The 22,445-nt window shown below is 38.0% G+C and overlaps 1 protein-coding gene across 2 annotated transcripts; it reads right to left on the bottom strand.

Moving 5' to 3' along the window:
* Nucleotides 1-10,082: 10,082 nt before the first annotated feature.
* Nucleotides 10,083-22,403, bottom strand: gnpat (glyceronephosphate O-acyltransferase). 2 transcript variants are annotated; one of them, XM_081602076.1, is made up of 17 exons: nucleotides 22,242-22,403; nucleotides 20,339-20,533; nucleotides 19,998-20,174; nucleotides 19,804-19,933; nucleotides 19,584-19,711; nucleotides 19,421-19,496; nucleotides 18,915-19,066; nucleotides 18,202-18,332; nucleotides 17,448-17,686; nucleotides 16,415-16,513; nucleotides 16,168-16,335; nucleotides 15,886-15,965; nucleotides 15,669-15,809; nucleotides 14,777-14,876; nucleotides 14,598-14,691; nucleotides 13,348-13,412; nucleotides 10,083-13,259 (listed from the first exon to the last, which is right to left on the bottom strand). In XM_081602076.1, exons 1-17 carry the CDS (start codon nucleotides 22,263-22,265, stop codon nucleotides 13,216-13,218), a joined length of 2,043 nt encoding a protein of 680 aa, XP_081458202.1. In that variant the 5' UTR covers nucleotides 22,266-22,403; the 3' UTR covers nucleotides 10,083-13,215. The 2 variants fall into 2 exon arrangements, with proteins under 2 accessions (XP_081458202.1, XP_081458203.1); XM_081602077.1 differs by having other exon boundaries at nucleotides 20,339-20,530.
* Nucleotides 22,404-22,445: the final 42 nt, after the last annotated feature.

The following is a 22,445-nucleotide window of genomic DNA, read 5'->3' as shown; positions in this document are numbered from 1 at the left end:
TTTTGACAACCAAATCAAAAGCTTTTATTCTGGTGTCCTGCAGCAGCAGCAGAGCCATAGTTCAAAGGGTAAAAACTTGAAAAGCAAAATCTCTCAAGCAACTGCCGAGACAGAGAGAGTTCAAACCGAGAACTACAGCGGGACGGAGCCGGCAGATCAACCAGGAGAGAGTATCTGACAGGGATCAGCTCAGGCAGCCATGAAACTGTTTGGCTCTAAACATTAAACCATAAAGTTTTTCTTTTAAAATATTTTCTAAAGTCACAGGTTTACCTTACAGATCCTTCTTAAGTTAGGACTTTCACATGATTTGCTATGTTACGTATTAGGGCTTTAAAAAGAAAATTACAAACTAAAGTCACAAAAATATAAAAGTGATTGTATTACGAGAACCGTCCAGTTTTGGCTTCATTGCTGCTCAGACTGTTGTTTTTTCCAGCATTTGACCTTTTATTTTAAGTCTTTATACTCTGATTAATGATTAATCGATTGCAAAATTAGTTTACGATTATTTAAGTAATCACGATTAATAGTTTCAGACCCAGATACCACACAATAATTTCAATATAAGTGCTTCATATCAGTTGATAATGATAATTGATTATTGAGTTTTTTGTTTGTCACATGACATTTCCGGTTTTATGTATAGTTTTTACTCTATTCTGTATTTTTACTTTTAAGCAATTATGAGGCACAAACTGTAAACTGCTGCTGTGCAAGTTACTCAACAAGTTGTTGCTAGGTAACCAAAGATTGAGTGAGTTGCTAGGCAACTAAAGAGTGAGTGAGGTAGTTGAACCTCAACCTAGCTTAGCTAGCCATGAGAGGCAAACAAAAAAGTCTCAGGACAATTTTGTTTACAGAGACTTCATAATTCATTTTATTTGTTATTTCTGTTTGTTTACTTTGGATATTTAAAATGTCTTCCAGTTCCAGTGTTACATGTTCATGATCATTTAAAGTCTATTGATCTTTGAGGATCTGTTCTTGCATTATTATGCCACCACCTGAAAACGTTCACAAAACAAATATATCATCATTTATCGCAATAACGTCTGGGACAATTTAACACTAGAGTAATTTGTGATCATGACAGGGTTATTTACATGATCCTTACAGAAAGTGATTCACAGCAGAACATCTTAACAACCACTTCATTTTCCACTCGGTTGTAAGCAACGTCTCGTCTCCGGCATAAATGGAGAGTTTTCTTCCCCTTTCCTTCTGAGGATTTCTCCGGTGTTAGGCCTCTACCTTCCTCTCTTCAGTAGGGAGGGCAGGCAGCTTGTGATAACCTTGCCCTGTCATTGCGTTCTTAGAACAAATCTGCTCTTATCAGGATCTTGTAGCAGGCAGCAAATGCAATTTCCCAGCTCCCCTGGCGGGTGGCTGCCTCAAATCCTCTAAGGGCAATCTGCCTGTGTGATCTGACGTCTTTAAGAGGGACTTGAACCGGGGCGACATTAGCCCATCAGACCACCAGCTCTACCTCTGACAAAGTGTCAGCTCGCCTCACTCTCTCTTGCGTTTTCCCTCTGATTGCCTTTTCTCTCCCTCATCCTTTCTGTGTATTAGAATCCGGCTCTTTTTCCCTCTCTTACTGTCTTTCTTTCCGTGTTGTGCTACTTTTCAATCCACAGATCACAGGAATGCATTAGCGACTCCCCTCGTCCATCCAGCCCGTTTTCTCCATTCTCTCCACATCCGTCCATAACACTACAGAGTTATAGAGGATGTGAGGAAACTTTCACAAGGATTCCTGAGCAGAAAAAAAAAACTATGTGGCAACAAGGACAGGAATGCCAAAGTAATTGAAACTGAGCAGATTTAAATAACATCTCTGGATAAACATTTAAAAAGGAGGTAAATAAAGATTATAACTAGGGGTTTATATCTCGACGTAAGCATTTCATATCAGTCGGTATCGATAATTATTGATTCATTTTGTGTTTTAAATATCTGAAATGCTGCCAACCTGGTGTTGTGTCATTTCCTGTTTCATCCACAGTTTTCATTCCAGCCTGTTTATTTTTAAGCAGTTATGTAGCGAAACCTTAAACTGCTGCTGCGCAAGTTACTCAACAAGTTGTTGCTAGGTAACCAAAGAGTGAGTGAGTTGTTGCTAGGTAACCAACCTTGATATTCTATCATATATATTATCTATTGATCACCTGTCTCTTATTATAGACAGGTGATTGAATATTCAGTATATAGAATATTCACTGAACTCAGATCCAGAACCACATGGCATTCTGGGGGATTTAGGCAGAGGAAAGACTTTAGCCACTCAACGTTTCACGGCAGGCTAAACTAAGTGAGTGGCATCACTCACTCTTTCGTTACCCAGCAACTCACTCACTCTTTCGTTACCTAGCAACTTACTCACTCTTTCGTTACCTAGCAACTCACTCACTCTTTCGTTACCTAGCAACTCACTCACTCTTTCGTTACCTAGCAACTCACTCACTCTTTCGTTACCTAGCAACTCACTCACTCTTTCGTTACCTAGCAACTCACTCACTCTTTCGTTACCTAGCTGCGACCTGTTGAGTGACTTCAGCAATAGCTCAAGGTTTTTCCACTGTGGCTCATAGCTGCTAATTCAAAACAGCAAGCAGTGAAAATTGTGGATAAAACAGGAAAGGTTACACCACCAGCTCTGAAGTATTTCAGATACTTAAAACAAAAAACTAATCAATAATTATCAATACACTGATATGAAACGCAAAAATAGCTATGCTTTTTTCAGCCATTTCGTCCAGCCCTTATATTTCATCTCCATTTTTCATCCAAAATTTTATTTCTAGATTAGTAGATTTTTTTTCTTATTAAAAAAAAAAAGTATAAATGACAGAAAATATCTTTAAAAACTGGCTTTTATTTCAATCATTCCTTCTGTGGGTTGAACTGAATTCAAAGTCCAAATTAATAGATGTCAAACAAGATGGCCGCCCTAAAACTACGGAAACCCAAGGAATGTATTGGTGAAAAAAAATATTATTATCCAAAAACTACATCTTCAAAAAACAAGAAATCAGATTAAATCAATTTATTGCCCAGATTATCCGATCAACAGCAGGTTGGGTCAGTTCTTCCTGTAGGTACAAACCCCCGACTTCTCTGTAAAATATCTTATGAGGGGAAAAAAAAATCACAACTGATTTCCACAGGAACCAAATCAAACTCATCATCTCTCAGCTCCCTGGTTCTGGCAATAGCATCTCTGCTGGAGTCTGACAGCAACCAGATGAAAGCCGGTGTGTTTGAGAGTCGCACAACCCTCAGAGAAATCACGCGGCGCTATTGATGAGATGCCTGCTTCAATACTTTACACCGCTGGTGGTAATGTGCTGTAATATCATGAGAAACCAAGGCAGAAAACCGAAAAATAAAAGAAAATGTTTTATACAAGAGTTTCAAGCTATTTCTACAATTTGTTTGTGCTTTGAATCACAGTTTCTCGTAAGTTGTAAATAAGCTGCTGAGGTTTTTGGTACAGAAACGCGACGCCTGGCTGGTAGACGTCTGCTTTCACATCCAGTTTCAGCTGCAGTCGTGACAGAATTCAAACCTCCTGCTGTGAATCAAGCTGGTAATTGGGAAAATAATTATTTTTAAAAAATACTGAAAGGTTTGTGGGACATATTGACAGCTGAAGCTGATGGGTGCAGAGTTAGGGGAAGGTTCTGTCATTCTTATAACATTTCCATTATTGGCAAATATAATTAATAAAAATAACATTTTCACTATACTACCAAACCCCAATAATTTGTTCTGCTTTTAAAGATGTAGGACGCGATGAAATCAGTTTTATTATTTACAAAACTTTCCGTTTTTATTTTTCAGCGCTCCAATTTTTCCCTTCCAACTATATTAACCAAACAAGTGTGTATTTATGGAGAGAATAAAAACAATTGAGTGACAGCAAAATATATATAATGTTGTTATTAAAATAGCCTTTTTAAACCTGCAGTATTTATTTTTAGGAGCTGATATTAGTAAATTTCTGTTCATCTTCATACAACAACGCTTCAGAAATAGTAAAAAATAAAAACAGAAATTCTCACTACTGCACACACACACACATTTTTTGATAACATACTTGAACACACACATATTCCAGCCACTTTAATTAGATTCTATTGGATTTTATTAAATCTTCCTTCAGCTTTCACTTCACAGCAGCATCCATCAGAGGATTATTATTTATCTTGCTGTCAAGAACTGGCAGCGTGTTGAATCCCACAGAGCCTGAGAGGAACAGTTGTGTCTATGAGATTATCAGCATTTAGAAGCGCGCCGCGTTCAGACGCATGTGAAATGAGCCAGGTGTAAGGTATGACAGCGTGTTGGGACAGACAGGAAAAACAGGGGAAAACTTTATTAAAAAAAACTCAGAAATTTTTAGATTCATCTCAGAAAGTTTCTAGAAAATAAATATAAACTTTCTGTGTTTGAATAGTCAGAAATTTGCTAGAAAAAAATTCTAATATTTTGAGATTAATCTCAAATTTTCAAGAAAAATTGGAAATTTCTGAGTTTGAAATTTTTTAAATTTGCTAGAAAAAAAAAACCCTCAGAAATTTTGATTAATCTCAGAAAATTTCTGTAAAACAAAAACGAAAATTCTGACGTTCTGAAATTGTCGAAAAATTTCCAAGAGATACCCCAAAAGTTGAGATTAATCTCACATTTTCTGGGGAAAATAAAAATTCTGTTTGGAAAGTCAAAACTTTACAAGAACTAAGAAAATTTGAGATTAAACTCAAACATACAAAAAAAACCACATAATTTGAGTTTGACAAGTCAAAGATTTGCCAGAAAAACTTCACTTTTCAAAACTTTTGACATTTTTCTGAGTTTCTGAATCAAATTATATTTCAATGACCAGGCCTTTGCAAAACATTCTGACATACCAATGAAATATTTCAGCCTTTTAATTCAGATTTTTTTGGAGAAAAAATGCAAATATTTTGTAAGTTTCACTTGTGACGTTAACAACGCAAGCTAAAGTAAAATTTTTTATTATATTTCAGTAAATATCGGAAGAAAATTTCTCAGCCATATCAGAACTGCTCCAAAATGCAGCCGACGGAATCAAAAATTAACATAAAGAGCAGCAACGACACAAAACAAAACATCTGTTGCGCCGGTTTATAAATATCCTCTTGAAGTTTCTTCTGATTGTTACACCATAAAACATAAACTATCGGCTTTGGGGATGAGCAAAACTGAAAACATTCAATCAAACTCACCAGAAGTGACGGTCAGACGATTCCAAAGTTGGAAAAAAAACTTTTCTGTCTTGGAGCTGTGCCTGTTTTCAAAATGGCCGCCGGTTCTACTTCCTTTTTATATGGCGGTTGGCAAGCAATGTTTTTATGCGCATTGCCGCCATCTACTGGAATGGAGTGGTGCATGTATGTCGGTTCTTCTATAAAAGTTATTTTAGGAAGAAAGTTTGTCCTTTTACCAGTAGGTGGCGGTAATGCACACCATTAAGTTGCTTGCCAACAGCAATTAAAAGAAGAAGAAGAAGAAGAAGAAGAAGCTAAAGAAGAAGAAGAAGAAGTTTGTCCTCAAAATGTGTTTGTTTAAATACAAAGCGACGCAAAAACCCTGAATTAATGTTTTAGTTTTTTTTCACAATGACTATTTTTGCACATTTGTCTTGTCATTAGACTGGAAGCCGCTTTTTAAGAACGTCCTCTAAAAATAGTGACTCCATCCTGTTTTAGTAAAATATTTTTCTTTAATTTAAAACCTAAAAATAGAAATAAAATTGTGATTCTTTAAAATAAATGTCAAAATTGTCTAAATATAGCCAACAAAAAATTACAAGTTGACTTTTTTAAAAGATCATTTAACATTTGTGTCTGTAAACAACTTTTATTTAGATAGACTGAAGGTGAAAAAGGCTATTTGGATTGTTAATGTTGGAAAGTTTTGTCCATTCTTTGTAAAATCATAAATAAGTCCGATTGGATGGAGGTCTAATGAAGACACTAAGCTATGAAGAAAAATCAAGGTATTAAAACAACAAATTTTTTACATTATGGGTTAATTTATATTTTTCCACAAGCAGTTTGTGGAATGAATGAGTAGAAATTACCATATTAACTGTATTTCCCACCAATACAATTGAGGCAAATTTTTACTATGTGATCAAAAGTCATAAAATGAAACAGTCTGTGCTCTTTTCAGAGAAAACTCTTCTAAAGTGAAATAACAGTAACTTTTTTTATTGATCGTCTGAATGCCTCTCAGCGCTACCATTTCTCAGCTTTAAATAGGAAGCTGTTCCTCTGGGCTTTCCACCCCCTAATGTGGAGACTTCTGGGACCAGCAGGAAACGTGCAGAGGAAAAACAAAAGCTGAGTCACTTGCTTTATTCCTTTGGGACTACTTAAAGTTATTTTCAGCTATAAATTTCCTCAAACTGCAGGAACCTACTGTTGAATTCCTGAGGGACTGTGGAAAGGTGCTTGATGCTATTTCAACTGTAAGATGGGCTTTTACAGCAGAATTTCGAGTATGACTTGTCATAAATGACTGGAAGGGATGTGATTTAAATCCCCCTCAGAATGGGAATGTATTTCTTGATGAATACTTCAGATCAATAAATGGATTTTTACACTGTGAATAAAAGGCGTTTACCAGCTTACAGTTGTCTCCTGATTATGCGTTTTGCCACATCTAAATGTTTCAGACAACCTGAATCACTTTACTAATGACTTCCAGTTTACTAATAGGTTTCCAAACACACCATCAGTCAGATTTAAGTCCAGATTTTGACCATTTTGTTTATTTTTGCCATTTAAATGAAGATTTGTGCTTCGGATCGTTAACCTGCTGCATTTAAAGCTGCATGTCGGATGTTAGCTTTCGCTGTTTTTTTTTTCATTTCCGCCATGAAAAAAAAAGTCCAACGAGAAGTCATAATTTCGAGTTTTAATGTCATAATTTTAAGAACAATTTAAGTAATAATTTTGACTTTCGAATTCATAATATCGACTTTTAAGTAATAATTATGAGATTCGAAGCCAGTTTTGAGATGGACTCATAGGCTTTGTCTCATAATGACTCGGTATCTCGTAATTATGGCTTTGACAGACAAAATCATGACATATTTTCTCTCTTTTGCTCTCGAAAACTACTTTCTGTTGGGCTTTTATTTTTTCTTTCATGGCGGAAATGTGCTTCTGTGGTGTTTATGTCCCCAGTTTTTTTGTTTTTTTTGTGTGAAATTGATGCACAATATTTCTACTGCTTCTAAAAACAGCTCAAACACTTAAAAAAATGAATTATTTGTCAATAAGTTAATGTTTTTTAGTGTCTGGAAAATGAGCCCTTTCAAAAACCTTCGGAATGTACCTAGCAACCTAAGCGAAACCCAGCCAGTTACCTAGCAACACAAGCCTATCTCCAGCAGGTTTGGTCAGCACTGTATGCGCTTTACAATGGCTGCTGGAATAGACAAGTGTGTAGCTGTTGACTTAACCCCCAGAAACCACTTGCTGCACTCTTGTTGGTTGTGCAGGAGGCCCCACTTCTGCTTCTCAAAGATGTAGGGTTGGATAGTTGCGCTTTTGACGTTACAATGACGAAAAAAACAAAACAAAACACACAAACAGGAGAAATCTGTACATTTTCACACCAATGTGTCTGGCTCAAATTAGGCAGCCTTTCCATGTTTGAGTCCAGCTTGTTTTCTTCAGCAGTCTCCAGATTTGACATTGACCGCTGCTCTTCTTGAAGCTTTAGCCCGCAGCGCAGTGCTGATAAACAGGATCTGCTGCTGAAAATGAACTGAATCCATCAACCCACTATTACCTGAGGTTAACTGCTGAAGCATTACCCACCAGGGTCCCTTTTCTCTTTTGATCAATTCTCTCCATACAGACCTCCACACACCCCTCTGGGCAGAACGCCATCACCGCCCAGGACTTAGTCACCCTTTAACGCACACTCACGCAAACAGAGAGTAAAGAAATGACATGTCAGACCTAAAGGACAAAACCAAACCAAACAGGAAGCAGTTGCGGTTACAAAACAGTCGCCTGAGCTTTTATTTTCCAGCGGTCAGAAGGTAGTTTATTTGGGTGTTGCCGTCCTGAATCTGTGTGTTTGTGTTCACCCGCCTCCCCTTTCAATAAGAGCTTGTCATAACGGAGCAGATAAAGTGCTGATATGGCTGCGGCCGACACCTCCGAGAGACGGATACAGATGGAGGGAGCGAGAAAGCAGCAGGAACTGGATGGATGAATAGACGGTTAGACGAATGGATGGACCAGAGTGTGTGTATATATACACAATTTGGCATGGCAACTTTAGATGAACCTATAATTTGTCAGAGAGCGAGTGGGTATGAAAGAAAGGGCAATATGGATGGGAAGGGGTGGATATGCTGGCAGCAGTCTCTTAGTCAGCAGCGGCGCCACGAAACCTGATGAAAAATGCTGCTATGACAGTGTGTGTGTGTGTGTGTGTGTGAGTGTGTGTTCATCAACAAACTGCCACAGATTGAATCCTGAACAGAGAGACAAGTCTGACACCTAGAGGGAGGTTTCAGTGATTCGTCCTCAAAACTGCATTTGCTAATCAAGTTTGTCCCGAGAAAATTAGAGCCAGTGGAAAAAAGAAAGCTGGTTGCCCCCAAGTGGCAATCTGCACCGGAGTCAGAAGAAAAAAAGGCTAGTCTGAGGAAAAAAGACAGCAACAAAAAGCCATTTAATTCTGAGAAAGATTGGTTAGGTTTCTGAGAATCAACTCCAAAATTTAAAAGTCTGAATTCTAAGATTCAAGTTCAAATATTGAGATCCAAGTACAAAATCTAAGATTCAAGTGTGAATTGTGAGATTTAAGTCTGAACTTTTAACTTCAAATCCAAATTCTGGGGAAAAAAATACCAAAATTCTGAGAAAGAAAAAATGTGAATTCTGAGATTCAAGTCCAAAATTAAGAATTCAAGTCCAAATTTTGAGATTCGAGTCAGCACTCTGTTGTGTTTTTTTCCTCCAGGAACCCTTAATCTTCCATATGTTATTTCTGGGAAAATAATTCTCAAATTTTGTAAAACCTGATTTTAATTCCCAAATATCTACAAATCTTTGTAATTGCTTTTTTTAACATGTCCTGAAAAAGTTGAATTCGCCACATTCCATACACTTCCATTTGTATTTGGGTTTTATGTGGTAGCTCGCCACAAAGCAGATCGTTGGGATGTGGAAGTAAAACGGAAACTTTGTAGAAACTCGTCTTTTATGGCCTCTACCAGACTCTCACATTCAGAGACAGAATTTAATTTTGATTTGCTAGTTAGGCTCAGACACAAACTGGGAGCATCAATTTTAATAAAGCAAAAAAAAGAAAAAGAGCCGCCTCTTTCGGAGTAAAGTGCAGCCACCAGCTCAGAGCTTGCACAGTTCTGGCAGCAGGAACCAGAAATGCATCTGTAAACACAAAAGAGACACATTTCCCAGACTGAGTGGGAATCCGGCCAGACGCAAAATTAGCTCAAACCAATTCCCACGTCCAGATTTAATTAGTAAACTGTCAGATTTGATAGTAAACACTTAAAACTTCCCTTATTAACGTCTCTGCTGCCGTATGCAAATAAAATCCTCGTCCTGTTTCAAGCAGCTGACTCATCTGCAGCGAGTTAATCCCCCAAACAGCCGGAAATATAGGTGAATATGAGCTTTAACGGGAGCTTTAACGCCGCTCAGCGCGAGTCGTGTTTGAACTGAAACCGATGCTGGCGAGAAGGTCCCAAACATGTTCATTAAGATAGTAAGAGCTGCTTAAACCAGCCTCACCAAAACCGCTCTTCACAATGTCGCCAACAGTCAGCATAAAGACGGAAAACCACTGGAGGAGCTTGAAGATGATTAAGCTAAGATTTAATCATGATCAAACACAGGCTTCATGTTTTAATCAGCTGCGATCAAAGAGGCTTTCTGAGCCACAGGAGAGCGGCGCATCAAACAGGCCGAGCGTTTCGGAGCGACGGAGTCACATTGATGACGATAAACAATCCTCACCACACAACCCAGTTAGTGTAAAATTAAAGACACACTGAGGACCGTCTCTGAAAACACTTTATTACAAGCTTTCCAGCCTCAGAGTTTAACAGTTAATGCAAACATTGAACATGGACATGATGAAACTCAAACAAAAACACACAAATATGGCAGATCTGGACTTTGGCTGTTCACGTATGGATTATTTTTCTGCTGCTTTGCTGGCTGAGTTCACTTCCTGCAGGGTTTTCAGGTTAAGATTGATGAAAACAATAACAGAAAACAACAAAACTCTTATCTATTTTTAAAGCTGGAGCTATTCTGGACTGGCTTCCTGTTTATTTAAAGTTCAGAAAAACATTTTATTTGCTTCCGTGAGCACTCAAATAGGAAATATTTGGCTTCCAGAAATACATTAAAAGAAACATTAATTTAGAAAATATATTCTTCCAGGCAAATATGTTGGAAAAAAAACTACAGCAAATTAAGGCTGTTGTAGATAAAAGAAAGGAGCAAATTTCAGGTGAAAAACTCTGAAAATTTGAGATTAGTGGCAGAAACTTTCTAGAAAATTTGGGAAATATCTGACATTCAAAAGTTGAAAATTTGTTAGAAAAAACCCCTGAAATTTTGAGATTAATCGCAGAAATTTTTTTAGAAAAACGTAAAAATTTCTGACATTCAAAGGTCAAAAATTTTGAAATAAAATATTAAATTCTGAAATTTTCAAGTTCTTTTTCCAGAAAATTTCTAAGATTAATCTCAAATTTCTGAGTTTATTTCTAGAAATATTTTGACTTCTTAGACTTTAAAAAAAATAAAAAATAAAACATTTTCTGGCACTGGACTTTTCCAATGCAGATTCTTTCTTGTTTTTCTAGATCATTTCTGAGATTAGTCTAAACATTTCTGAGTTTTTCTGGCAGATATTTCTACTTTTTTCTATCTACAATGACCCTAATGTAGAAAAAAAAAAAAATCACCAGATCTTCTTTCAAATTATTGCAAAATTGACAGGACAAGTATTATGACTCAAAGCACAAAAACTTCATTGAATATAATAAAAATAATAATATAATTCCTCATATCTTCCAGGTTCTGTTTGTAGTTCAGCATAAATGGTGACACTTAATGTATTTTCCTTTCACTGTTGTTTACATGAATCAACAGCTGGGTTTTGGGAACAAAAACAAACCAGACCAACTAATTTTGGGAACTTTAGATTTAGATCCCCACAAGTTTTAAACTTGAACTTTACATCATTTACAACTTTGCAATAATTTCTTTATGAATTGATAAAGTTTCAAAAGCACCTCCACTTTGTTACATTTGCTTTGCATTCATGTAGTGTTTTATCACAAGCCGTTTTAAGTAAACAAAGCTCCAGCATTACTTCTTTAAAAACCATATTTTATGCTGTCACATATCCAGTTTCACATCCAACTAATCCAGACTGAAAATTCTGCAGCATTCCAACTCAAATGCCATATTTACTGCTTCAAAAGTTAAGAAAATGCAGTAATTACCCAGTAACCACTTAATATCATGCCATGCCATGCAGACACTCTGTCTGCACCGATGAAGATTCACTCACCTCAGCATTCTAAGCCCTTAAAGCAGCTGACACGGCAGAGAAGTTGGACTTATTGTCTTGGGATCTTGGGAGGACAATGACTGTTTATGGATATTTGAACATTTATCCCAAGATGGTCAACAGACTATTAAATATGTTCCACTTTAATGTTTTTACCACTTATATATTACAAAGTATGAGGCTATAAACTCCTGCAGCAGAAATCTGAACAAATTGTTATAACTGGAGAGTTTTGTTTTGCCTCAGAGGTAAAATATTTAACCAGCCAAAAAAGCAGTTCAGATTATTTTGAGAAAAAACTCAATCTGATGTTTTATGAGGCATTCAAGTAATTAACATTAATGCAGAAAACATTTATAAAACTCAAGTTTGACTCTAATTTAATAATAGCTCCCTGCTTTAGTGACATTTTTATACATTTCACCCCAAATTTTCATGTTTTCTCCCCGTTTCCACCATGTAGAAAAAGTCCTACAACTCAAAACCAAGCATGAAAAATGAATCCTAACAAACGAAAAACTCAAACAGGCGTCTTTGGTGAGATTCATGTAACATTTGGCGAACGTTGAACCTGACATTAATTTTGTAGCAACATCTCCACTGTGTAAACAAACATGGCTGAATTTCTGTCACTGTGGGAAAAGGCCTAAAAGTGGAGGGGAAATCAGACTCGGTTTGAATAAAAATACAGTTCTGTTTTTTAAATATAGAAAACTCTACTTTATCAAAGTGTGAGAGAAAATAAGGCTGACAAACGTTAAATTAATACAGCTCTGGTCAGATATGCAGTCGTAGGCATCAATGTTTGATTTTTGAGTTACTTGAACAGCTTTGTTTTTTAATCAGGGTGGAACAACAAGATAACCAATTGAAACAAACAAGAAAAATGACCTGAAACACAAGGAAACCAGTTTAAAACTGGAGGAATTTGGCGAACGTTACTTCTGGGAAACCTCGATCTTAATCAAAGCGTGTGAACAATGGGAGTTTTCCCACAGAATTAAAAAGCAGATTATAATTCAAATTTAACCAAATCAAGTGAAAAAAAGTTTCAACCAAACCTGAGGTAGAGAAAATAAACCATAAATCTGGAGTTACTAAAAATCTGTGTTTCTAATAGTTTTGTCGTTCCACCCTAAAAGGTTAAATGGTGACTGTGTGCAAACTTCTGAATATGGCTGTTCAACAATAGACAAAGTAAATCTGTCAGAGGTAAAGGTCCACACCACACTGCATTAATAGGTCCATAAGTGGCTCCAAATGACAACTAAAAGCCACTCAGAGTGTGAGAGCATTGGCATAAAGAGCATAAGGAAGAATAGAAAATGGCCGCCGTTCTGAGTGAATTCAGACGATCTCTGTTGAACCTTTTCAGATCTCGTTAATCCGCCGTTAATGCAAGTTTATAAAAAACATCTTTGAAAGCCTGGAAAACACGAGAAGAGAAAAACAAACCAGCTGCACCCGCGACTCTTTTGTTCCGGCGCCGGGACAGCGGCTGGCCCGGCCCGTTCAACCGGCCAATCGGGTCGCTTCGTTCAGAGGAGCGAACCCGCCGCGTTGCACCGATCGTCTGCTTCGATGGACGGCGTCTCTGGATTAGAGTCGAGCAGCGAGCGTCTTCTGCGTCGGCAGCTTTCCTCCTGCAAAATAAAATAAATCCGATGAGAATTTAAGCAATTCTGTTAAAATTCTGGATGAGAAATGAAAACTTTTCTGCTTGTTTCTCACCCAGAGTGTCTTCCAGAGAGTTCACCATCACCGTGTTGACCTTCAGAGTTCCCTGTCCCGCTCCTCTGGAGGAGACAAACAGCAACGGTTATTCTCACTACGGCTCAAGACGCAAAGACTTTTAGGTGAATGACGAGTGAGATTGATTTAAAGCTGAACTATTATTCTTCCTTGGTCACATGAGGAAAGCTCCACAAAACCTGATAAAACATTTTCATTACCTAATTTTCACAAAATCATTTTTAGAAAACAAGGTTTTAATCTGCTTATTTTGAGTTCCTTTCAGATTGAGCTGCTTTAGGGCGCCGTCACTTTAATGCAAATGAGCTTCTGCTGGCCACGCCCCCAACTCATTATTAATGAATCATTACATCATTTGTTCCGTTTTCCTATTTTCTCTTTTGAAGTGAAGTGTAGCAGTAATTTGGTTTAAAAATTCATAATTTTCAAGGTGGTGCGTTATTTCACACAACACAAAGGAACCAACATCTTATCCTTAATCAGTAATAAGAAATAAAAATACTAAGAATTATAACAAAAATACAATTAATGTATAATAATAAATTATATTCAAATACAAAAATAATTATGGTAAAAATAAATAAAATAATTAAGTATAATAAATGAATAATAATAAAAAGTATAAATGTAAATAAGAAAAAAGTTCATTAATAATAAAATGAAAAGTGTATTATTTTGCACAATAGAAATAACTTTATCTATAGAAATAATAAAAATAAAATGAATAAATATTATTAATAAAATAATTATAAATTATAATAAAAATTAAATAGAAAAAAGTATAAAATTATAGTAAAAAATAAAATGAAACATTAAGTATAACATAATAAAAAATACAGTAAATACAAACATTTAAAATAAAAAAATATATAATTAATACAAATTAAAGTAAATAAAAATTTTTAATATAATTAAGTATAATAATAACATAAATATTAATTAAAATAATAATAATAATGATAAAATAATCTAGAATCTTTTTTTGGTCCAATGTACAATACCAGTTTCCCAGTTTGCTCTTATTATCACCAGTCCTTTTAAAAACCTTTATTATAAGAGAGGGAAGTCTGGGCCTCCCGCGACCCAACCCCGGATAAGCGGAAGAAAATGGATAGATGGATGGATATTATAACTTATTTAACCAAGAACTGAGTAAACATGTAAACAAACGCTGGAATTGAAGCGTCGGCTCTTTAGTTTATCCAGAGGAAGAATAAAACCCAACTCACCCTGTGAGTTTCTGCACCGCTCCGAGTCTCAGTAAAGCTGCCAGAGCGTTTTTCTGGAGGTCCGACGACAAAACCTCAACATATTTTAACCCTCCTGGACGACGCAGACACACAAAAATAAATAAACAAACAATTTTATATCGCTAGAAATAATGTCAATAAAAAACGTCTTAAAAAACCTGTTAGGAGGTGTTTGATGAAGAACTTCCGGACAGCAGGAACAAACTGGTTCTCGGTCAGACTCTCGTTCGCCTCCTCACAGAGGAACCTGCACACCATCTGGGGGGAAAAATAAAATAAAAAACAACCCGACTATTAAAACCGTTTTCACACATCAGCTCAAACTGCGCCGGCTTCCTCATGCAGCATCACTCAGCAGGACGCCGACCGTGCAACAAGCTTTTTCACTACTGGGAAAACTCCAGAGTGGAGGCAGAGCCGAGTGTGAAAGGACAGAACATGATGTGAAAGAAACCTCAGGAGGGACTGGAGACACACGTCCTGCCTCCAGTATGAACTGGTTCCACTGGTGGACGAAGCTGCAAGCTACTGCAGGAGCAGAGACACTGAAAAAAAAAAGTTACTAAACTGAATGCTTGAAATTCTGATGTTTTAATGGATGGAAATGACTGGAGACTGATGTCGCATCAACAGTGCCCTCTAGTGGACGGAGGGAGAGAGGACGCAAAAAAGAGGAAAGAAGGAATGAAAGACTGAAAGAAGAAAGTAATGGAAGGAAGAACAAGTATGAAGAAAGGATGATGGGAAGAAAAAAGGAGGAATAGTAACAAACAAAAGAAAGAAAGAAAGAAAGAAAGAAAGAAAGAAAGAAAGAAAGAAAGAAAGAAAGAAAGAAAGAAAGAAAGAAAGAAAGAAAGAAAGAAAGAAAAGATGGATGTATAGGAGGAAAGCAAGAAAAGAAGGATGAATAGGAGGAAAGCATTGTAAGGAAGGATTAGACCACGTTTGGATGAATATTTGAAAAAAAAAAAAGGGATGGAATCACACCATAAATATTGATTTATGGGTCATCGAACAGTAATAACAACACCTGATCCCGGCTAAGCTCACCTGATATCCCTGCACAAACGGATCCAGGATGCTGGTGAGGAACGCCAGCGTCCGGCGGCCCCTGTCTGTGACCAGCACCTCCTGCTGGTGGACCTGGAGAACTGCGCTTTTCACCAGCAGGTAGCAAGCTTCTTCAAAGTCCTGGAAAACAGGCGGACATCAACGACAGCAGATATAAAAACATTTAAAACGTTCGCTCGGTTCCAGATCTCCTCACCTGAACTTCGGCTCCGGGACGAAGGATGAACTCGTTAGAAAACATGTTCCTCAAGAAGCTGAAGGAGTTGAAGATCTCCTCTGGAAAACAGAACAGAAATACAGAACAGGCTCCTACCATTTATTGAAAGAATAAAATATCTATGGATTTAAGCTAGTAGCTAGTAGCCAGTAGTAGTACCAACTACTAGTAGCTAGTAGTACCAACTGCTAGTGGCTAGCAGCTAGATGCTACTAGTAGCTAGCAGCGGCAAAAGGCTGAGAGCAGAAGAGTCATCCTCACGTTTCCTGCTGCCGGCGACAGAGTGGACGGCGCAGGCCAGCAGCGCGGCCCGGATAAAGACGTGCAGCACCTGGTTCCTGTAGGAGGCGCAGGAGAGCACCACCACTGCCTTGCTCAAGAGCTCTTCCTCCGGGGTCATCGCAGGCGGAGGAAACCCTGATCCACTTTCTGTTTCAGAAAAAAAACGCTTCTGTTTGATTTCATGACTTTCCATCAGAGCTTTGAACCTCATGAAATAAAGTGAAACCTGGGTCCAAGTTCAGCTGGACTCTGCCCTCAGAGACCCTGACCAGGCTGTGATGGAGGGAGAGGCTGGAGGAAACGACTCTGGAGGGAGGAACGTGGTCTGGAGAGGAAGAGCGGCGAGGAAGAGGAGCAGAAACAATCTCATTAAGTTGCATGAGCTTTACTACAAAACAAGGCAAACTGAAAGAAAAAATTACATTTTAGGTGCAAGTTGAAAAGATTATAGCCTCCTAAGAAAAGAACTGCGTGTTATTAACATTCTGCAGCGGAAAAAATAATTAAAAGCAAAATGTTGTGCCTTGCTAAAGCATTCCTTGGGTTTCACTAAGGCCTCATAAACCAACACAAAATAGTTCAGAATTATAAATTGAAAGTTAGATACCAGAGCTTTTACTGTTTGACAAAAATAATGATTTTTAAAAATGTGCATTTGTACATTAGTCATTGTAGATAGAAAAAAGGAGTAAATTTCTATAAAAAAAAAAAACTCAAGAAATTTTGAGACTAATTTCAGAAATTTTCTAAAAAAAAAAAAAAGTTGAAAATGTTCAAAGTTTGAAGCTCAGAAATTTCTCCAAACTTCTAGCAAGTTTTCCACTACTCAAATTTTCTAGGATCTAATAGATTAATCTCAAAATTTCTGAGTTTTTTGTCAGAAAGTTACTCTTCCCCTTCCTTTAAAAAAAAAAAAAAACATCTAGAATATCCGTTATAAGCTATTGTAAAAAAACAGTTTAGATGTTACGATTAAAAATTTATTGGATTCATTTTTTATTATTTTTACTTTTTTCTCATCTTCCCTCCAACTTTCTGGGGCCCCATTAGCCTGCCAAGGCGGCCCCCCCGAGGCCCACGACCCCCACTTTGAGAAACACTGCTCTGTAGAATCTATTTTTCCTGCACCTCCAGTAAAAATGTCTAATATTTCTCTGACTGCTTGTTATTTTTAATATTTTCTGTTGTACAGCATCTTTTATAAAAACAATGTTTTATCATTATTGTTGTTATTGTCAGTAACTGGGCCGGTACCATACCGGGCCAGTGAAGGAAGGCTCCAAACTGGCGGGACAGATCCCGGAGCCAGACAGCTTGTTCAGTCAGGTCTTCCACCAGTACTCCCAGTTTGTTCCCAGCAGCCTGGTTCTGGAGCAGCAGGGCGGCCAGAAGGACCCAGGGCTTCAGAACCATGTTCTCCTCCTGGGACCGGACCAGCCTGAAGGCCGAGTCGTTCACAAAGTCCTGGATTCCCTCTGAGGGCTTCCTGGGGATGTGACTGAAGAAAAACACAAACAGCTGAGTTCATCTGAAGGTGATCAATAACCAAAGATACTTGCAGTATTGATCGGCGATTATTACTGAATATAATGGAGTTCCTTAAAGTTAAAAGATAAACTTTAAATAAAGCTTAAATATGAAAAAAAAGAGGGAGGGATGGAAGGAAGGAACGTAGGGAGAAAAGAAGAAAAGAGAAAGAAGCAAAAATGAAAGCAAAGAGGGAAGGAAGGAAGAAAATAAAGAATGAAGTAAAGGAAAGAAGCAAAGGAATAAGGAAAGCAAAAAGGTAGGAATGAAGGATAAAATGAAGAACAGAAAGTAAAATGAATGAAAGAAGATGGGGAGGAAAAACAAAAGAATGAAAAGGAAGAAAGTCACAATGTAGAAAAGAAGGAAGGATAAAAAGGGAGAAAAGAAGGTAAAATGAGTGAACGAATGAAAGAAAGAATGAATGAATGAATGAATGAATGAATGAATGAATGAATGAATGAATGAATGAATGCATGCCGGTACCGCGGTGTCAGGTTGAACTGGGAGCGGTCCACTCTCCCCTCAGCCAGACTCCGGGCAGAAACCGGCTGGCCGAAGTAAACGTGGATGCTGCCGTAGTTTTCACTCAGGATCTTCCTGGCTTTGAACAAACCCTGCAGGAAGCAAACAGAGGAGAGACGCACATTTAGATCCAGAAAGACTGGAAAAGAGTCCAGTCATACAAAACTCAGTACAATATTAATAGTTTTTTATATGTATATTTTTTCAAATGTTATTTGTAGTTAGTCTTGTATGGTGTTTTTTCTTCACTGTACTTTTTGTTATGTCCACTTACTGCTTAAATTTCCCGCTTGTGGAACTTATGGAGGTTTTTAAAGTCACATTCTACAGGCGTTCTGCCGTTACCTAGCAACCTCAGCTAGCCCAGGCCCGTTACCTAGCAACCTCAGCCAGCCCACACCCGTTACCTAGCAACCCAAGCTGAGTTCCGGCACCTTTGGTCTGCCGTTTTTAAAATGTCAGAACGTTTTTAATGGGAAATGTAACTTTTTTCTGACATCTCCCAAGAAAAACTTATGAATAAGAACTGACCATCTCATTATCTATGAATGATTTAGTACAAAAAAAAAAGTAATGAACGTGTTCTGAACATCTGAACCTGTTCAAGAAAGCATAATGGGTAACTTTTAGAAGTAGGGATCCAGAACTGATGGGGTCTGGTGTTCAGGACTCACAGACGTGGACTCCTTGGGCTTCGGGACGCCCAGCAGCTCTCTGGCGTAGAGCGCCTCCTCCAGGATGCGCTCGTAGCTGATGCTGACCGGCACCAGGCTGACGTCGAACACTTCCCCCTTCAGGAAGGGGTCCATCACGATGTTCAGCAGACCTGGAACCCGACAAAACCGGCTCACCTGGACTCTTTACCCCACACATAAACTCAACCACATTTCAAGGTAAGTTTTCAAACATTTCCAGCACCACGTTGGAGATAAATATAACACGAGACGGATTGTTTCAATTCACAGCTATCTGATATAATTTACTACTGTTATTAATATCTTGTGATCTTATTTTACAATCCACAGCAAGGACAAAATAAACTAAAATATAATTAAATGTATATTTTACACCTGGCTGGTAGGAGAACAAAACAAACAATCACAGGATTTCAATAAGTCTGTTCAACAAAGATTACAAAACAGACATAGCAGCTTTATTAATCTCCTGCGGCATAATTTACCTAACTTTGGAGTCAGGGATTTGGCTGTTCTGCTTCTTGTGCCCTCCAGAAAAAACTCAACAGGTGCAAAGCCATTCTGGAATCAGAAAAACCGTTTAGAAAAAGCTTAAAAAGGAGTAAATGTTTACCAAAGGTCTCCTGAGTGTGTGTGAAGCCTTTTCACCTTCAGCATGGTCTTGACGTACTCGGAGAAAACAGCCCAGTAAAGTTTGTCTCCGCCAAACGACCTCCGAATAAAGAAAGCTCCGGACATTCGCAGCATCTCCCCGACGATCTTCATTCCCATGAAGTCTGCAGAGAAACTCTAGGAAGTTAGAGCTGGAAGATTCGGCTGAAAACCGAATCACGATACAAGCGTTTTCTATCAGTCGATACTGACTCACCCATGCCAGCAGCAATGACTGGTAGAGATAAATCATAGGTGTAGAGGATGTAGGACATGAGGAGGAAGTCCATGTAGCTGCGGTGACTCGGTAGAAGGACCACCGGATGTTCCTGGATGGCCTGTTGCAGCTGAGAACGGATCAAAGTTAGGCATGTGTCCATCATTCTGCGTCTCCCTGATTGGTCTACTCACTCTCTGGATGCCCTCCTCGTTTACACAGATGCTTCTGAACAGAGTTTTAAAGATTTTGCTGAGCGTGAAAGCAAAGAAGCGGACCGTGGTAAGCTGCAAGCGGTGAGCCATCTCCTCCAAGATGGCCTCCGCCTCCGACTGGATCTCATCTGTGGCCGTGCCAGTCTCCTTGCAAACCTAAAAGAGAAATCACAAAAATACGACAAAGCCATTGTTTGTCAGTTCTAAGACAATATCTGTCGCCATGATATCTTTTAGCTTGGAAACAGCAATGCCTCCATATTGAACATCCACACACGCATGAAATGTGGAGTAATGCTGTGATTCTGGACATTTTTCACCTGATTGATGACGTAAAGCAGCTGGTCAGACTGCAGCACCATGTTTTTGAGGTCGCTGGCTGTGCAAGGAGTCAGTCCTTTATAGAGAGCGGGAGTGTAACACCTGAGGGCGTATCTCAGGTCGCTGGTGTTCCTCCTCTCCTCCAGGATGTCCTCAAAGTCATCTCTCTTCTTCAGCAGTGGCTCTCTATGCTGCTAAAATAATGAAAAACTCAATTACTTGGCATGAAAATACCCAAAGATTTGTATCCCTAAAAAAAAACAAAAAAAAAAAAACACCATTTAGATCCTACTAACTGAGCATGCTCAGCTGATATTAGGTTCGAAACGATTAATCAAATTAATCATTATTGAAATAATTGTTAACCAAGTTAGTGATTGATTAATCATTAACTGGAATATATACTCAAAAAAGGCCATTTGTTGAACAAAATAGCATAGCGCTAATTAATCTAAAACTATATATCCATCCTCTTTACACCCTTGTCCCTCAGTGGGGTCGGGAGGGTTGCTGGTGCCTCTCCAGCTAACGTTCCGGGTGAGAGGCGGGGTCACCTGGACAGGTCGCCAGTCTGCCACAGGGCAACACAGAGACACACAGGACACACAACCATGCACACACACACTCACACCTAGGGGCAATTTGGAGAGGCCAATTAACCTGACAGTCATGTTTTTGGACTGTGGGAGGAAACCGGAGTACCAGGAGAAAACCCACCATGCACAGGGAGAACATGCAAACTCCATGCAGAAAGACCGGGGCCGGGAATCGAACCCAGAACCTTCTTGCTGCAAGGCAACAGCTCTACCAACTGCGCCACTGTGCATTAAAAATGTAATCAAATATATATTAAATTATGTTTTTTATTATTATTTTTTGCCTCATGCAATAATTTAAACTGCTACTGTTTCACTTTACAAACCATAACATCTGATTGGTTAATCTGTAGAGCAGCTCAGCTGTAAACCGAGCAATCTTTTAGAGAAAAAGATTGCTTTGCTGCTTTCAGCTCTACTTATATTACAATTTTCACATTAATAAAAAAACACATTTCAATGTATCGAATTGTGGCACTTTTGGCTTTCCATACATTCTACCCGTTTGTAATCTTAGTTAAGACTACAAGTTGTTCAGGTTGTAGAGCAATATCTTCCCATCTCTCTTTATAAATCAAGACATCTGATTGGTTTACAGCTGAGTTGCTTTGCAGATTAACCAATTACTTTTCTATAATAGACGTAGCCCTGCTGATAAATTGTGATTTGTAATTTATGAACAAATGACAATCATTTCTACATTCAAATTAAATTAAAATTAAATGAAAACCTGGAGATCAGTAAAATGTGATTCACTGTAAAATGTTGTAAACGTTCTTAATTTCTAGTTTAAGTACACAATCCTGCTCAAAACTGAACTCTTGGTTTTAACTTGTGAATTCAGATTAAATTTGTTAGCATTCACTTAATTATGTGCAGAATCAATAGAGAAAAAATGTCAAATGACATTACATTTTTATAGTAAAACCTTATCTTTATCCAAAGTAAAATAACCAGATTGCCTAGTCGATTAAAGATACTTAAATCGACTAAAGCAATAAAAATATAACATAAATAAAAAATACAAATAAAGGTATGGATACATGAATGTTTTAATCGAAATTAGCAACAACAGACACTGAGAACAAGGGCGTTGCTCGTTTAATAACATTATCTAAAGCAGGATGTAAGTTTTTAAATTGCAAGTAAATAAAACCCTCACAGCTACGTGTTTCAGTCAAACCAATAAAGCAGCAATGCAAAGGTAAAAAAAATGCAATAATTCACCCTGTTTGAATGAAATATCAGGTGTTCAGCAACAGAGGGCACAGCTAGCTCAACAAGCTGACAAACACAACATACATACCGAATAAACAGCTTTGGACGCCATTTTTTGTTACAAACCAACCGGCTGCATTCGATGGAAATGCTTTCGGGTTAATATGTTGTTGTCTTGTCTTTCTGTGTAACACTTTTTGACACTAATAGCAGCTGCAGAGCTTCACATGGGCGTGAGCATAGTGGAAAATGACGTTTCAGGGGCATCTTTTCACTTCCGGACTTCTTCACC

Source organism: Poecilia reticulata, chromosome 21 (genome assembly GCF_904066995.2).
Source record: "Poecilia reticulata chromosome 21, P_reticulata-male-v2, whole genome shotgun sequence".
In the NCBI taxonomy this organism is placed as follows: Eukaryota; Metazoa; Chordata; class Actinopteri; order Cyprinodontiformes; family Poeciliidae; genus Poecilia; species Poecilia reticulata.
This window is presented reverse-complemented; position numbering and strand designations above follow the sequence as displayed.

Coding starts and splice junctions, on each gene's coding strand:
- gnpat (XM_081602076.1), bottom strand. CDS start 22,265: ATGGCGTCCAAAGCTGTTTATTCG. Junction 19,712..19,803: donor AGTCATTGCTGCTGGCATGG/GTGAGTCAGTAT, acceptor GTTTCTCTGCAG/ACTTCATGGGAATGAAGATC. Junction 14,877..15,668: donor CGTTTGTGCAGGGATATCAG/GTGAGCTTAGCC, acceptor TTTTCCCCCCAG/ATGGTGTGCAGGTTCCTCTG.